General features: G+C 47.3%; 1 protein-coding gene across 1 annotated transcript in view; it reads left to right on the forward strand.

Annotated features, from left to right (window-relative positions):
* LOC126235137 (leucine-rich repeat-containing protein 15-like) overlaps positions 1 to 17,781 on the forward strand; it is a 273,873-nt gene that overhangs the window by 174,061 nt on the left and 82,031 nt on the right. The window contains exon 4 of the mRNA XM_049943870.1: positions 7,525 to 7,830. Within this exon, the coding sequence (XP_049799827.1) occupies positions 7,525 to 7,830 (306 nt within the window). The remainder of the gene's footprint in view (positions 1 to 7,524; positions 7,831 to 17,781) is intronic.

Genomic DNA, 17,781 nt, shown 5'->3' on the forward strand with positions numbered 1-17,781 from the left:
TGAAATATATTAAATACATTCGCAGTTGCGAATATGGACAGCCATCAGCTCTATAATGGAAAGCGGGAATTGTAGGTTCGAGTCACGGTCCGGCACAAATTTTCGTGTCGTCCTTCCATTATACAACTGATGTTTGTTCATATTCGTAACTGCGAATACACTTAATGTGTTTCATAACGGCTATAGTCCCATCAATATGCATGTCCGGAGAAACAATGCATTGCAAGTCGGAATCACACAGGCATTGCAATAACGTATTTCAGTTCGACACCAAGAAAAATTTCTGTCGCCGAATGCTTCGCTGTTCCACAGTACGCAGTCGTAGAGCGCCCTCTAGCGCCAATGTGGCAGTCGGCGCGACAGCTGCGAAATTCGAAATTAAGACAGCTAGCAGCCGCGTAACATTGCTGTGTCCATCTCGGCTCATCCATTAATCATCGCACGATCTGGTGGGATATGTCCTATTCGATAGACAGAGGAAGAAACGATACTGCTACCAAGTAGAAAAAAATTGTTCTATTAAATTTATGCCTGTACGATAGGAATAACCTTAGTACTTACGAGGGCAAATCCCATAACCCGGTTTCGGAGAAACATCGCTTCGCTCAGTGGAAGATAAGTCAAGATCATGGAACCAATGTCGTGGCTTAACTTTAGATTAGTCAGATATTTCTGAGAAAGCGGCGATCAAAGTTTTCGAGGTACTTTATGTGCCTTTGTGCCTTTTAGCGAGTGAACAGTTCAACCGAGGCCGTGGCACAGTGTCTAGCGTCGCTGCTTCACACTTCTGTACCCCAATTTCGTAACCTGACTATTATTTTTATCCTTCATTTACCTATCTACGTCAGTAGAAAATTACTGCGCGAATATTTTGCAGTCAATATGAAATAGCATTGTCTTTATTCGTCTGCTAATTGTTTATCTGGTGACAGAATTTAAAGAAAAGGACAAAAAGAATGAATGAGAATATTACGTGAAACTGTTTTCGGTGAAATTCCTGTAGCGTATATTGATATATAATCAGTCTCAAGGGCCAGAATTCGCTAAAGTGGTTCGTTATGAGTAGTTTGTGCGAAATTATTGCTAAAGCATGAAATGTTCACCAGTGGCAAGGACGTTTCTTTCCCGAGTGAGATACATACGAAGCAATGTCACTGTGGCAAACCTGTCTTCGCACCATGCGAAATTATTGCTAAAGCATGAAATATTCACCAGTGGCAAGGACGTTTCTTTCCGGAGTGAGATACATACGAAGCAATGTCACTGTGGCAAACCTGTTTTCGCACCATGCTCTTGGTGTTCGGAATTTCTGTGTTTCCAATATTTCTACGGTGGGTATCATGCAAGGGAAAGCACCAAATCTTTCTGGAGAATAAACGTGAAATATAACGACTGAGATAAGAATGAAAGACAAGAAGATGAGAACTTAGTAAGATTGTATCCTTTGGAAATACCATACACACATACATTATGTAATAAAGGTAAGGCACTTGTGAAACCCAGTCGGAATTTTGCAATCTATACAGCGCGATTTTATGCTCTAATTTGATGGTTCAAATGGCTCTGAGCACTATGGGACTTAACTGCTTAGGTGATCAGTCCCCTAGAACATAGAACTACTTAAACCGAATTAACCTAAGGACATCAACACATCCATGCCCGAGGCAGGATTCGAGCCTGCGACCGTAGCGGTCGCGCGGTTCCAGACTGTAGCGCCTAGAACCGCTCAGCCACTCCGGCCGGCAACGATATGTCAGATGGGGTCAGCAGCATTGTAATATTGTTGTCTGACGATGCTACTGCGTACAGTACGGTGTCACTGTTGAACCACCTTAAGGTATTCCACAGGGACTTTACGCTAGATTGAACGAATTGTGACTCTCTTCAAATGGAGGTAAATGTCGGGTAATAACAATAGTAAAGCGATAGAAACTGATAATGTGAGGTACAGGATTTGTGGTAAACATCTAGAACACGTTGAATCGGTCACCCCGGCCCGATCTAATTTGATGAGAAATTCGTGTAGTAATCTTCTACGGAAATGCGTAGATAAATGAAAAATAAATAAATAAATAAAATAAAAACGATAATACGGTTTCGACCACGAAGAGAAAAGGTGAGAGGCTGCAACGCTAGCCACTGTGCCAGAATTTCGGCTAGGGTTGTTGTGCGCTGTAAGGCATTTAAATTAGGTCGACAACTTTGATTCTCGTTTTCTCACAAGCGGTCGCGTGTCTACGGATAAGCTGAGGTACGTGTTAGCTTATTTTGAGTCCCCTTCCAGCGAGAGAAATTTATGGGAAATCGAGTTATGGCACTTGCCGTGTTCACCTCGTTAGCTGAACAAGGCGACGACAACATGACAGAAATCGACGAAAGAGTGGAATCGAGAATATGAGTTTGAATCAAAATCTCTCTGGGCATATGTAATCGCTTATGAAATGCCTCACTAATTTGTCTACCTAACGTCCGGCTGGTCGGAAGTACTGACGGAAGTGGATTAACGCTTTCCCGCGAGTGACTGTGAGCAGAGCGCGAGCTGTCAGGCGAACACTGTGCTCGTAGCCGGCCTCCTGCCAGAACACACACAGCGTGGCTCAGCTGGACATCCGTCGCTAGTTTGACAGCCGCCGCTGCTCCCGTCTGGATACGACGTGACACGACAGCGCGGCACGGGACAGGACAGGACAGGACAGGACAACAGGAGACGCGGCCACCACTGAACACACAGACAGGCAGCAGGCAGCCACTGCTCTGACACGCTCCGGCGCAGCACAATCCGGGCCACACACACACACACACACACACACACACACACACACACGAACGCAAGCACGTCACCGCAGCCGGGGACACGCACCGCCGGGTCCTTTGAGCCAGAATGCTCCATCGTGCAACATTAACGCAGCTTTAGCAGTCGCCCCGACAGCCATACTGCACTGGCAATTACGGCCGATAGTTGGCCATTCAAGGCTCCTACAGCGAGTGCGTTCATACCGCGACAATTACTTCCCATGTAACGCAATTTAGTTGGAACCCGAGACGGTAAAAGAAGGAACTCAGCGAACTTGTTCCACTCAGAACGGCAGACGGTTTGCAACACCAGGAATAATATATGCAGCGGAAGTTTATGTAATGGGACTATCAGTTGTTAGCGCTGGATTTCGACTCGTAATTCGATTTACATATTTAAAATAGGACTGAGAACACATTAAAAAATTTAGGCGACGCTCTTCTCCGGAGATCAACCTATAGCTATGGGGGCTTCTAATTACGCAGTATTTTGTGAACCGAAGAATTCATTTTTTATCTCCTGTGTGTCTTTAGTTTCTTTCAGTTTGTATTGATGGATCCGACAGCCTACACAAATCTTGCATAGGTTCAAACTATTTCGTCCTGTAAGCTGATTAATATGTGAGTAACTTAGTTTGCTATTTCGCGGCACCTATCTAGATTCTTCCTTTTGTATATTTTCAGGTGACGCCTAAAAACCTCCAACGTATACATAATATAAACACATACTCACAGCGATACACACAGCATCGCCGTTTAAAATAAGTTGTGAGAACACCTACAAATCCCATAATACACGAGTCATTTTTGGAATAGACTACATCTTGTTATGCATATACATGTGACGAAGACGCAACTGGAAAAAACAGACGAGTAGATCCCGTAAATAGAGAGCACACAACAGTCATATGAACGTGAAGACAATGCCATACGACAATCACTAGCCCAACGCAGTACTGAAAAAGGTATTGTTCACGACGTGACTTACATAGTCATGATTTCTGTACACAGTCATATAGTTTGAAGACAATGGCATCTAGGCCTATCTTAATACACTGTCGATTACATTTCAACTATAGAACGTACATAATTATGAACGAATTATTTCTAAAACTTGGGCTAAATTAATAAATGCCGTTTTTGTCTTGGCCCACAGTATATCACAGACGATTTTCGAATAGTGAATGACGTAATTAAGTTGGTTTCTGTAGCAGTTATTTAGTATTCATAAGTGGTGATACTGCCATGTTTTTGAGGGTTCAACTACAGTGAATAACATTTAGAAAGTCTCTAGTGTAGTGAAGTAAAGGTCCTCTGTCCTACCCTAATGTTAAAAGTTAATTAGTTAATTCCATAAAAGGAATGAAATTATAATGAAAACCAGACCTTTAGCTGCTTACAGGCGTTGATAAATATCAAAGGGGACAGTTGAAAATGTGTGCCCCGAACATGTCCGAAAGAGCAATCTTCATATGGATAGGGCTTACCGGCCAATGATCTTCTTCAGTGCGGATGCTCTCACATTGCCCGAACTCATACGGGAATCGGTAGATTGACTGCCGCGGTTTATGGTGGGCAGGGGCACTACAAATGTAGTATGTGGATAGAAAAAAAATGGTTCAAATGGCTCTGAGCACTATGGGACTTAACTTCTGAGGTCATCAGTCCCCTAGAACTTAGAACTACTTAAACCTAACCGACCTAAGGACATCACACACATCCATGCTCGAGGCAGGATTCGAACCTGCGACCGTAGCGGTCGCACTGTTCCAGATTGTAGTGCCTAGAGCCGCTCGGCCACCCCGGCCACCCCTGCAGTCGTAGTATTCTCTATGTTCTCGGTGCCTCAGTCGGATAGACCCCCGAGCAGATGCGACGAACAGATGCGAAGAAAATGTGATTTAAAAAAAAATAGAGCGTCTGTCATGTAAGTAGGAGGTCCTGGAATCGAATCCCAGTCTGGGCACACATTTTTGAACTGTTCCCGTTGATATTTAACAACGCCTGTAAGCAGCTGAAGGTCTGGATTTCATTACAATTTCATTCTTCGAGAGCTGCAAGATTACCAATGGTATCTGTACAGATACCAGCAGCATATAAAAGGAATGAGATTACCAACATAAAACCAAGTGCTGGATAAGGAGATTAACGTTTTCTTTCTTTTCAGTAGAAACATAGTCTCCCATGTGAGACTGTCTTCATTGACTACAAGTATCTTTTCTTTCGCATCCAAATTAACCCTGAGTCTTGGATTGACGCTACCACCAATTCCAGGAGAAATTTTTTCAAGGTAGGCGCAAAAAGATGCAGATTTCTTCAGCAACGTGAACAGTTATTACTTCACACGCATGGAATCTCCAAATCGCATGGAATCTTCGATCCTGCTATCCAGGCCACTTACTAAGCAACAGAGATTATGATATCTTTTGAATATCGTCTAGTTCGGGATTCTGATTGATTAATCATCCGCAGCACCATCAGTGAGGAGCCACATTCTCCATCTGTTCAACTGTCCTGATAATTGATAGACTTTTCTGACCACGCAGACATTAGCGTCCTCTCCACGGAGGCGTCGTAACAATTGGAGTACCAGCGTCTCCGGGCCATTAGCTAGAAAGCCATCGCTATTGTACGGGGACCACAGTAGTTCTAAATGAGATTAGCATAACCATGTCTGCCAGTTTTCGAATGCGAGTATTAGCTATTGATACATCTCTCGTGTTGCAGGGGGCAATTCGACGTCTCTGTATGTTATGCGGAGTACGAATCCACTCCCTTACAGTTCATTGAGATCAGCCATAAAGTGGGGTGAAAAGTTTCTTGAAACTCGATAGGAAGCACATAGCAACATCACTTAACCAAAATGCATTCGTTTCTGTTATTATTTCGTTTGTCAGAGAGAATAACACGTTAAAGAGGTTGAAAAAATGAACCACCCAGTTCCAAATCAAAGATTTATTTAGTCCTAGAGCTAGGCTTCGATATTTACAAAAATTTCTTCTTCAGAAAGAGTGGGTCTTGTTAAATCACATGGTTGTAAATTACACTAGCTGAAGCCGAGCGGACCTTGTCATACATAAAACTGTTATAAAAATCAGGACCACATCATGGCATGGCTTAAAACAGCAGCCACATTGCACGCAGCGTACGTCAGAACCAATGCACAACTCCATTTGCCCACTGGTAAAGGCTCTTGTCTACACAAAATTATAATACAAATCCAAAGAATAAAATATTTGCATAACGTAAGTATTCGCTATGCCACAGACAAAGGCCTTTGTGACCACTCAGGGATCTGGTCCTGCATTTGTAGCTGAGAAGGCCTTTTAGGATAACCGCTGCCCACTCTGAATGGGGAAAGCCCTAGAAAAGGTGGACTAAATACCGGTAGCCACACTTGTAACTGGCTGGGAATCCGCTCCCAGATGGCTTTTTCCAATTTGTGGACGAAAACCGAGAAAGAACTATGTGACTAAGACTACCGGAATACGGAAGTCAGGACTCTTCTAGACTTAATAGTAACAGACCAAAATAAAAAACACATCTCATCAGTTACGAGATAGCTAGATAAAGTATAGATGCTGTTGCCTGAAGTGAAACCATGCTATAAGGCGAATGGAACGTCAGTGAGGTACCTCACGGTACACCATCCTCCGGAAAGGAAATCGTGAAGTACCTCGCACCCGTGGCGTAGGATTTGGAGTTAACAAAAAACTAGTGAAACAACATCGATTAGCCCTATGGCTGTCAATGAAAGAATTATGACTCCTCGAATTCCTGTCACTGGAGATAGCTTTGTCACCTTCGTCTCTGCCTATGCTCGTATTATAAGCAGTGAGGAGGATACAAAGAGTCAGTTCTACCAAAGACTGAGCAATGTCCTCGTTAAGATTCCAACTGAAGATAAACTCTTGTTACTGGGCGACTTCAGTGCTACAGTTGGAAGAGAGAATCGTTTTTGGGGAAACATCGTGGATAATGAAGGTGTGGGAAACTGCAAGGCAAATGGGCTATTTCTAGGTCTCTGTTCTGAGCATCAGCTTTTTATCACAAAACCGTAGTTCCGCTTACCTAATTGTTGTACGACCACATGGACACATCCACGCTACAATCACTCTCATTTTATTGACTATGTCATCTCTCGGTAGCGTTACAGGAAAGACGTCCTGTTCACAGAAATGGACCGAAACATCGATGATTGCTGAACTGATCACAAACTGTTGACTAGCCATCTGAAGATCCTCGTACAGCGTGAACCACTATCCAACTGTTCAGGTCGTTCAAGGAGACAATGCAACCTCAATGGCCTGCGAAACGAAATTGTTTGCTCTTTCTTGCAACACACACGTTTGGATCGATTCAGCAGTGCCCCAGTTAACACAACAGATGATGAACAAGAATGGCCCACTTTTAAAAAGAAAACCACCCATCTAGAAGGCTGTAAAAGAGGTAATTAGTTTTGATGAAAAGAAGAAAATGATTAAGAACCTCCTAAGTGTCAAGCAGGGTGCATACCGATCTCTTGCTCAAGATTCATTCTCAGTGGGCAAAAAGTACTCTTTCAAGAGCTCAAGCAGAAACCGCGAATTGGTACCGTAAGCAGTCGTAAATAATACGAGTGTCTGGTAACGTAGGACTGAGATCGATGTTTATCTTACGGCCGTTCGGCGTGTGTTGCAGATGCGGCTGCTGGCTGCGTGGCTGTTGTGGTGCGCGGCCGTGACGGCGGCGCCGGCGCCGGCGGCGGGCCGCGGCGCGTGGTCGGTGTGCCCCGAGGCGTGCGAGTGCTCGCTGGACGCGCGCGGCCGCCGCGAGGTGTCGTGCCTGCGGGGCGGCATGGACGGGCCGGTGCCCACCGCCGACATGGACCCGCCGCGCGTCGAGGTGCTGCGCATCTCGGCGCCGCCGCACCACCCCAACACGCTCACCATCGGGCCCATCTTCCAGCACTTCCTGCGCCTCGAGGAGCTGCACATCACGCGCTCCCGCGTGCCCGCCATCGGCAAGCACTCCTTCTGGGGAGTGCCCTCTCTCAGGGTGAGTCGCGCAGTCTTAATTTGTCACATTGTACATTGCTAGGTTTCGTAGCTCCACGTCGGTAAAATTCGAGTAGTAACCCTCTTCCCTTATCGAGCATTTTAATAATTGGGAGCCACATCGGTAGGAGGAATAGTTAACGATCAATTTGGCAATAGATTCTTCAGTTTCTCCTGGCGTATTTGTTGCTCGAACAGTCCACGGGTATACTGCCGGTTCATAGTGTCCAACTGGCACAATATTTCGGCGATCAGACATGTCGCCATCGTCAGGTGCGCTGACGAACTGAGCTCCTGAGGGCGCCCGCCCACGCATTCGCGACCGCCGGCGCGCGGGCGCGGACGGCGAAGAGAGCGGCCCGCGGGGGACAGGTGATTTAAACCGGCCGCCCGCCCTCAGGAGCTCAGTTCGTCAGCGCACCTGACGATGGCGACATGTCTGATCGCCGAAATATTGTGCCCGTTGGACACTATGAACCGGCAGTATACCCGTCGACTGTTCTAGCAAATTTGGAAATAAGTTACTCGAAGCAAGATCGGCCAACCGGAACCACTTGCAGTATAACAAACATCTGCGTTAAGCACCTGTGTTTTTAATCTATTAAGGAAGTTTAATAACTGATTGATATATCTCTGGTGATTTGATATGCCTACAAGACTGGTCGTGTGTTTATTCAAACAACTCGCAGGAATGCAGCCGTGAGAGGTAACACACTTACACACACACACACACACACACACACACACACACACACGCAAGCATGAACGCACATAACCAGTGCCATCCCCCGACATCCAAGTTTCATTAATGACAAAAGTTACTGACAGTGAGTATTAATTACCAACGGCGAGCAAGTAGCATTAACTCTTTTCAGTACATGTAAATTGAAGGTGGAGGGGCGAGAAAGGAAAAGAAAGGGAAGGGATTACTGATGTCAGCTGTATCGCGACATTACGCGGAATCGGCGGCGAGGAGTGAAGATGTTTGCCGGATAGGGTTCGAACCATGGATTTCCTGCTTACTAGGGTGGTGCGTTAACCACGGCGCCATTCGGGACAACTGTTATCGCAACAGCGGGAATGTCTCGGCACACTTCATGGCCGGCACACATTCCCACAGAGCGCCACCTATCCCTAGTCCCTGTCCATTTCATCCATGCTCGATACTCTCAGATTCTCGCAGGAGGTTGGACGTCCTTGTGCAACCACAATGAAGAAAGTGGATCCATTGCCCATCTAGGCGAATCAATTATATAAATTTTTTGTCTGTGTTCTTTCGGACACGTCCGAAAGAAAAGACACCACGCATACATACTATTTGAACAGCTGGATGTCCGCGTGTGAATCTCTGTATTCTTGTACCCCATAGGGTGGCAATTGCCAAGGTAAGAGCTCTGCAGTATCATCTTCAGGCTGAAGATGTCACTGCCCACATGAGCCTGAAGAGTCACTTTGTACCTTGGTTCATAGTGAGAACGTTACTTTAGTTCCTAAAAGTTTGTTAGCCGAGTTAACCCACATCGAAGTCACCTTTCGTCAGAACGGTTTCGGTGAAGGCCGGTCAGACAACCGTTCCCCTAAAGACCGATGCAGTGAGCAGTGAAAATAAGGACTTCTTGTTTTATGCAGATAACATTTCCAACAGTCGTGATCGTACTCTGAGGAAACATGATGCGAAGTGTGTTTCTAGGCCACCATGGAGCTCATTGCCCTATCAAAATCTGTAATGAATGGTCTCGGTTTACGTAAGATGAGTGGCTTGTCAAACACTGATCAGACCATCAAGTCCGTGGAGGACTGATGCATAGAGCACAAGCTCCACACACATTACTATCAAGCAAAGCTGCTATTGCAGAACTTTGCTTTGGCACCGGCCATCCGAAGGAATATAACAACACAGAGATTGTGGCATGCACTCCAACTCATGGAATAATTTGATTAAGGAAATAGTTGAGATTAAATCAGGAAGCGACCTTATAAACAAACCTGAAGATTTTTGCTTAAATTCTGCTTCGGATCCTGCTGTCTCCCTGGTCAAACGAAAGAGGCCAAAACTTCATGGCATTTGCTCACCTGATGGTAATTAATGCTTACTATAGATAACATCTGACGTTGGTCACCTTTGGTTGTCTGATGCGGCTAGTTACTTTCGATATGTGTTGCTTTCTGCATATGAAGTGTTATGGTTTTTAGTCGGAATAATCCCACCTACCGAGGATTTAAATTGCCTTGCACAGTGCTCTTACTGCATTTGCGTCTTGAAAATGACTATGTTTCCAACTGTCGAAATACCGGTGGTGTCGAATACATAACTCAGCTGCATTCCCCTAAGTTTTTAAAACACCTTATACGCCGGAGTAGACTTAACTTTCACAGGTTGTAGGTTAATAATTTTTGGGGCCCTGAACTTTGGCAAATGTTCCTTGAGCTTCGAGTATGTGACTGTGTCGTCCATGGCTTGATAAATATGAGACTGATTCGAAATGATATGAGGAGTTATCCAGCATTTCTGCATTTCCTCAGGGTTAGCCCGTGATCGTGGCGTCTGATTCGTGACGCGTGAAGCCAGAGAGTGCACAATTCCGATTCCAAGAATCATGGAAGCAACTCAGCTATTAAATGACTCGATTAATCAGCTGTCAAAGATCATTAGTGGCCAAAGACACATGCAGATATCGAGGAAAAGTAGGCAGCAGAGGAATTTACATATCAATATTTAAGCCATAGTAAACCTCTTTGTGTGTGCAACACAATATAACAGTTGAGCTGGCCGTGTTTTATTTCTTCTGAGGTATCAGAATTCGTCGGTTTTAGGCCATTACTCAGAAATAATGGCATATTCTGTCAATCGCCGTTGCTGCTTCTAGCCATTCAAGATTCTTCTTTCTCATTCCTTGTCGGTCATTCTTTCGCATTTGCATATTTAGCTGTGTACTGCTGTATATCCTAAGCATTGTCCGTTAGTTCCCAGCCATAATCACTACCCGCCGAAAACGGGGCTTAATACACTATCGATTTAGCTAAAAAAAGAAACGCTTCAGGGGGTATACAGAAAACGAAGCAGGAGACTGTTCACCAAGATAATCGTGATACTCCATAGTGGCTGATATCCCGGTATCTGCTCACCATAAAAGCAGTTTAGTGTCGGGATAGTAGTGCTTCAGGTAAGATAACTCCCTGTCTTTTCGAAGACCTAGGAATGGCACGGTATCCATAGAGAAATGTTCATACCATTGGAAGATTATATATTTATGACTTCCTTGGTAAAGGCAGTGTCACTTGACAGCTTTTACCACAAAACTGCCATATGACCTAATTAATAATCCATTATGCACATCTGATAGGCTAATTAAATCACTAATGGTGCATGAAAATTGCAAGCAATAATAACTGCCAATGAGTGCAGTTCTAGCTAGCTCCAACCCTTTTTCTTTTGAGACAGTGAAGGACTCTTGTAATTCCAAAGGTCTTGGAGCTTCTGTTGCTTGATAGAAGGCAAGGGTCACTGGGGTAGCGGAATGGGTCACGAAGATGTTTCTGCTGAAAGTCAGAGTCGTGTGCAGGTAAACACAGGGGCGAGCTGTCTACTGGCTGAGTGCAGTAGAGGCGACTAACAAGGGCAGCCATCCCATCACAAAGTTTCATTGTGAATGAAGTGACAAGAATCCCGTTTAGTAAAGATAAAAATCTGAAGGACAAGAGGGAAATGATGGTACTAGCATGCGACTATTTCTTAGGTCCAGAGGAGGGCAGCTGGAAGATTTGTTCTAAATTTTGAAAGGAAATCTATGATTGGCTCATACTAGCAAGGGAGAGTTCCTACATGTACTTACATGGAATAATTCTAATTTTTCATAACTAGGTATCTGTTGCAATTTGGGAGAGGTTTTCTGCCTTCTTCCCCATGTCAATGGAGAAATATATTTCGTTGGTTAACAATGGGAAAATTCATGAATAGGGAATTTGTTGGGATGTTTGTTCAATTTTCATTAGCCCGAACTTAAAAACTCTGTTGCAAATGGCCGGCGAGATCTGACATTGGCAGAGCCAGCTAAGTTTTGTGGAGGAGAGTAAAAACACTCGTCCTCCAGGGACACAGAAGAATACATCTTTCTGCAGCGTTTGAGGCAATTTACTTGGTCTCCTTTTAGTTCCCATGATCTTATGGCGAGTTTTCCATCACTGTAGGTCACCTTCAATAGAATCTGTATCATCTCAGAACTGTGCTAAATAGCTCAAATGATGCCATACAACATGCATCATAATTTGGAATGACGAATTCAGATGTGTGTTTTGGGTGGTCAACAGCTCGTTGTCCGCACCTCGTAATTTAGTGGATATCATTGCTGTCACTAGATCGTGTCATTCCTGTTTCTATTACCCGGCTGTGCCATTGATATTTTTCGCTTAGGGATTGGGTGTTTCTGTTGCACTAATGAATTCATCTCATCTTCATCACAAATACAAGCAAGTCGCTGAACTGATGCCAAATTCAAAGACTGGCAGCAAACAGCCGGACAACCCTACTAATGCCATACGATTATTTCAACAGCTTTTTAATAAGAGACCGTGCTATTCCTGCCCAAGGTTAATTTTGTAAAAATATTGTACCTACTTTTTAATGATGACTGCTTGTTGTGCTCCATTTCAGTTAATTAGAATCCTTCATGGGGGAATAATTGCAAAAATCAATTAAAACATTCTCAGGGTTTTTACCTTGGTGACATGTTGATTTACCTTACAGTCGTAAAATAGAGTTCCATAAATGAAACTTCCTGGCAGATTAAAACTGTGTGCCCGACCGAGACTCGAACTCGGGACCTTTGCCTTTCGCGGGCAAGTGCTCTACCAACTTTTTTTTTTTTATCCATTTTTTTTCAAGTGCTCTACCAACTTTTTTTTCTTTTGTTTTTCATTTTTTTTATTTTTTTTTATTTTTTTTATTTTTTTAATCGTATACAGGCGTCGGTAGGGGCGCGGGGGGCAAAGTGGGCGGGGGTCGAAACCTGAGGCCCGGCCACAGTGTCCCCCCCACCACCCCCGAGCCTGTGGTGTTTAGGGAAATAGGAGACACAGGAATCAACAGTAGTGGAAGGCGTTGTTATTTATTTATTTGCATGTGTTTTTGTAAGATTCACTAATATCATGAAATTATGGGAACACATCGGCGAAAAAGAAAAGAAATATAAATTCTGGTTAAAGAAAAAGAAATGAAAAAGGAAAAGCAAAAAGAAATAAAATCCGCGCAATCTGCGACGCGCTCTCCCATCCGCGGAGGTCAGAAGTAGAATAGATCGTAGGCGGTTGAAACTCAGACACCGCCAGGGGAGGAGCCAGACACCCCCCAACTCAGTGGAGGTCTAACAAAGACCGCTCGAAGATAGTTAGCAAATAATGTTCGGTATCGTGGCGAGTTTGCGAGAGCTGCATGGGCTGTTCGTAAATAGGTCCAAAAGTCGAGGCGGGATTTAGGTCCCTCATGAAAGAGATAAGCGACCGCCCATCCTTTGACCCACGTAATAGCATGACATTTGGCGGCGGGAAAATGTCGGTCCTCCGGGTATAGAAACATTCGAGGTTCGATTGTGTCGGGTGGCACCCGGAGATAGCAGGCAATGATTTGCTGCACGAAGCGCCATACATCTTGCGACGAGGCGCATGTCAGACGGTGTTCATCAGTGTCCAGTTGCTGGCAAAGGAGACAAAGAGGGGATTCTGACAAGCCAATGTTGTGCAGGCGCTGCTTCGTGGCAAATTTCCTGTTGACTATGTGATACCACAGTGCCCGGACGTTCGTAGGGAGGAAGGGCTGGTGGACGGTAGTCCACACTATGGGCCACTGGATGGAGGGATGTTTGGTCTCCATCACATTCCGGGGAACACAGCGCAGCAACAGGCTGTAAAAATCCTTAGTCCTAGGTGGGCGTGTATCTGGGAGACTGGTATGTATGTAACTGTAGTCGACGAAAAAGGTCGAAATATGGGACAAATAAGGCACGATATGGCCGACAGACACCGGTGGTGAGGTGGAAGCAGGTAGGAGGACTTCAAGCAGGCTGCGTGTTAGAGATGTACCCTGGCCCATCCACTGTTTTCTCATGGTACTCATGTACAAGGCTGCAGCTCGCATACGGACATTGACGAGCCCGACGCCACCATACCGTGAGGGCAGGGTAAGTGTCTCATAACGGACTTTAAACATCGAACCAGCCGTGAGATAATAGCCAAAAGCCGCCTGAAGGTTGCGCCCAATTGCAGTTGGCAGAGGGAGAACTTGCGCGATGTGAACCAATTTTGATGCCACATAAAGATTAATAAACTCAACCCGTTGAAGTGTGTCCTGGCGGCGCAAGAGGTTCTGGCGGACGTCGTTGCGGATGACGTGTAACAGGCGACGGAAATTCGTTGCCGCTGTGCGTGTTACCGTGGGGGTAAAGGTAATGCCCAAGTACCGGAAAGTCCGCACAAGCGGCAGGGGTGCAACTTCACCCTCCTGGAGGCCTCGTCCAATGTGCATTGCAGAAGATTTGGCGACATTCATGGCACTGCCAGCGACAGCCCCATAACGGGTAATCAATTCGAGGACTTCCCGAATCTCAGAGCCGGAGCGAATGAGGAGGAGGAGGTCATCAGCATATGCCCGACAGCGAAAAGTGTGTTGGCGTAGGGTGAGGCCAGAGAGCTTGGTCGTCAAGCCACCAAGAAGGGGCTCAAGGGCAATGGCATACAGGAGGGTAGAGAGGGGGCACCCCTGCCGTATCGAACGGCAGATAGGTACCGGCCCTGCTAAACGTCCATTGACTTGGACACGTGAACTGGCACTGTCGTAAAGACGCCGGATGACGTCGAGAAACGGAGGGGGGATGCCCATTCGGGCTGCCACCGAAAACAGGAAACGATGACGCACTTTATCGAAGGCGCTGTCGAAGTCTATAGCGACAACCGCTGCCCGGAGTCTGCAGGCCGCCGCTATCGCAATTAAGTCGCGGCATTCCCCTGTGGCAGTCTGTATGTTAACCTGTCCGCCAGGCGTCGTTTGCTCTGGCGAGAGGATATGAGGGAGTGTAGTTCGGAGCCGCATTGCCAGTAAGCGCGCGAAAATCTTGTAATCGGCATTGAGTAGGGTGAGCGGTCTGTAACTCGTGACCATCGAACCTCGGGCTGGTTTGTGGACCGGTATAATGATGCCCTCAGCAAAGGCGGGTGGGATTGCTTGGTCAGATGTCATCAGTTCTTGGTACATAGTCGTCCACCGTGGTGCCATGAGGTCCCGAAAGGTACGGTAAAACTCAATCGGTAAGCCGTCAAAGCCGGGCGATCTGTTGACTGCACCCTTGGCGATGGCATGGTTGACTTCGTCTAGCGTGACCGGCACCGTCAAAGCATCCGCCTCCGTGTGGGGGAGGGTGCGCGTGACGTAATGCAAAATGGAGTCGTCTGCTGCAGTTCCAGCGTCTTCATCACTATAAGTACGACGGTAGTGCTCGACGAATGCGTGGACGATGTCATTCTGAGTGGTCACCTGCGTTCCATGAGGCGTGGTCAGAGTGCTGATGATCTGCCGACGACGCCTTCGTTTGTCGGACACTATATCATGCATGGATGGAATTTCTAAATCCGCGTGATCGTGGCGCCGCGTTCTTATCACGACCCCTTGCAGTTTCCGGCGTGCCAGCGCAATTATCTTCGCCTTAGTTCGTTGCCGTTCCAACTGGTTGTCCGGGGTTGGCGGTTGAGCATCCAGATCTCGGAGAATCGCGTAATAGAAGTCAACAGTGGTGCGATGCCAGTCGGCCATGTCCTTCCCGTATCTCATCAGTGTCCTCCGGATCGCCGGCTTGGCACAATCCAACCACCACGTCAATGTCGAGTGGTAGCGGGGAAGGCGTCGTTCGCAGGCTGTCCACGTTTCAGTGACTTGTTGGCGACACGCCAGGTCATGCAAGTGTGAGGTATTGAGTTTCCATGGCGCACGGCTGCGCCATACTGATTGCGGCGGAAGTAGGACCGTACAGATGTAAGCGCAATGGTCGGAAAACGCCAGCGGCCATCGTTCGGCGCCCCGTATCGCAGATCTAAGAGTTTGTGAGACATATATCCTGTCTAGTCGACTTGCGGAATGACTGGTAAGAAAGGTATGGCCAGAGAGGTCGCCGTGTTGAACTTCCCAGGTATCGTGAAGCAGGAGGTCTCGCACCACTATACGTAGCTCCTGGCATGTAGTATAGTGGGGAATCTGATCTTTAGGATGCAGAACGCAGTTAAAATCACCTCCTAGTAGGCAATGGTCATACCGCCCTAAAAACAGGGGAGCGATTTCCTCGGTATAAAACTGGGCTCTTTCATGCCGTCGGTCGGTGCCTGAGGGAGCGTAGACATTAATGATGCGTGTCCCCAAGGCAGTGAGTGCCATGCCCCGAGCTGATGGAAGGAAGGCGACATCGGTCACAGAAATCCCGTGGCGGACGTAGATGGCCACCCCGCGGCCCATAGGATCACTCGCGGAGGCGTGGGCGGTATAGCCATTGATATCCGGGAGACTAGCCATGTGAACTTCCTGCAGAAGGGCGAAATCAATATCCGAAGCCCAGAACATCTCCTGCATAAGGCGGATTTTCACCCTGGAACGGATGTTGTTGATGTTGATGGTTGCTATCCGGTAGGCCTGGCGTCGGATTGCTGGAGGCTGGGCCACTCCGCTGTCCGCGCAAGGGTGTGGGCGTCGCAGCGGAACATTATCCCGCTGGCCCGCAGGGGAGTCTGGGGAGAGTATGATTAGTGGTGAGGCCGTGACGGCGCAGGGTCCCGTAACGGGTCCTGCTCCTCGACCTCCTCCTCGTGCCACGCCGTGGAAGCGGAAACTGGTGTATCGTCCATTTTGCCTGCAGAAGATGTTGTAATTGTGCGTGGTGTAGTATCGCCTGTGTTACGTTCAGGATTTAGTTCAGCGTCAGCACGGGGCGCAGGCACACCGATAGATGTCTCCGCGCTCATAACGTCTTCGTCAGCAGTAGCGGGTTCTGAGGCCTCGTGCTGGTCGACGGTTACGTCCTCCTCGACTTGTAACGTCTCCTCTTGGCCGGAAACGGTGCGACGTCTTCGCTTGCGACGTTTCGGGGAACGTTGTTTCCTTGTGCGACCCTCCGTGTCAGACGACGCAAGGGAGTCGCGTCGTTCTGGCAGAAAGGCCGCTGTAGGAACGATGAGCGAGTCGATCTCCATCGTGTTTTCGAGGCCAGGGTCAGCGTCTGGTTGCGCCGGCATCTTCGGAGCGGCGTCGATGGCCGGCCGAGGCGGCGGGTCGTCCGAGGCGCTCTCCGTCGGTGTCGGGTCGGGCTCGTTGGTGGCGTCGTTTGTGGTGACCGGGCGACGTTGCAAAGCGGTAGGAGAAGCTAGAGCAGCGGCATAGGTCACCGGTAGCACCGTAGGTTGCGACGTGGGTGGTTCTTCGGCAGCTGGAAGTTGCGTAATACGCCGTTGTAGGCATTCGGATCTAAGGTGGCCTTCTTTTCCGCACCCGGAACAGGTCCGAGGCTGGCCGTCGTATATAATTATTGCACGGCATCCGCCAATCTGTAAATAGGACGGGACGTGGCTTCGGAGATCTATGGTGACCTGTCGGACCCCGTTTAGGACAGGATACGTCCGAAACTGTGTCCACTTCTCCGCAGTGTGGCCATGGACTGTGCCGTATGGGCGTAGTGCCGCGACGACTTCCTCAGCAGGAAGTTCGAATGGCAGTTCGAAAATGCGTATCGTTCGCATACCTAAGCCTGCGTGGTCGACGGTTACCTCCCCCACATTGCCATCAGCGTGACAGAAGCGGAGCCCCTGTTTGGTCTCACGTAGTATGCGTTCGCACGCCGCGTCGTTAATGATTTTCACATAGACCGTGCTGCTCACGATGGACAAATGTATGCCGATAATATCGGTCGCCGGGATCTTCACATCC

This window comes from Schistocerca nitens, chromosome 2 (genome assembly GCF_023898315.1).
Source record: "Schistocerca nitens isolate TAMUIC-IGC-003100 chromosome 2, iqSchNite1.1, whole genome shotgun sequence".
Taxonomy (NCBI): domain Eukaryota; kingdom Metazoa; phylum Arthropoda; class Insecta; order Orthoptera; family Acrididae; genus Schistocerca; species Schistocerca nitens.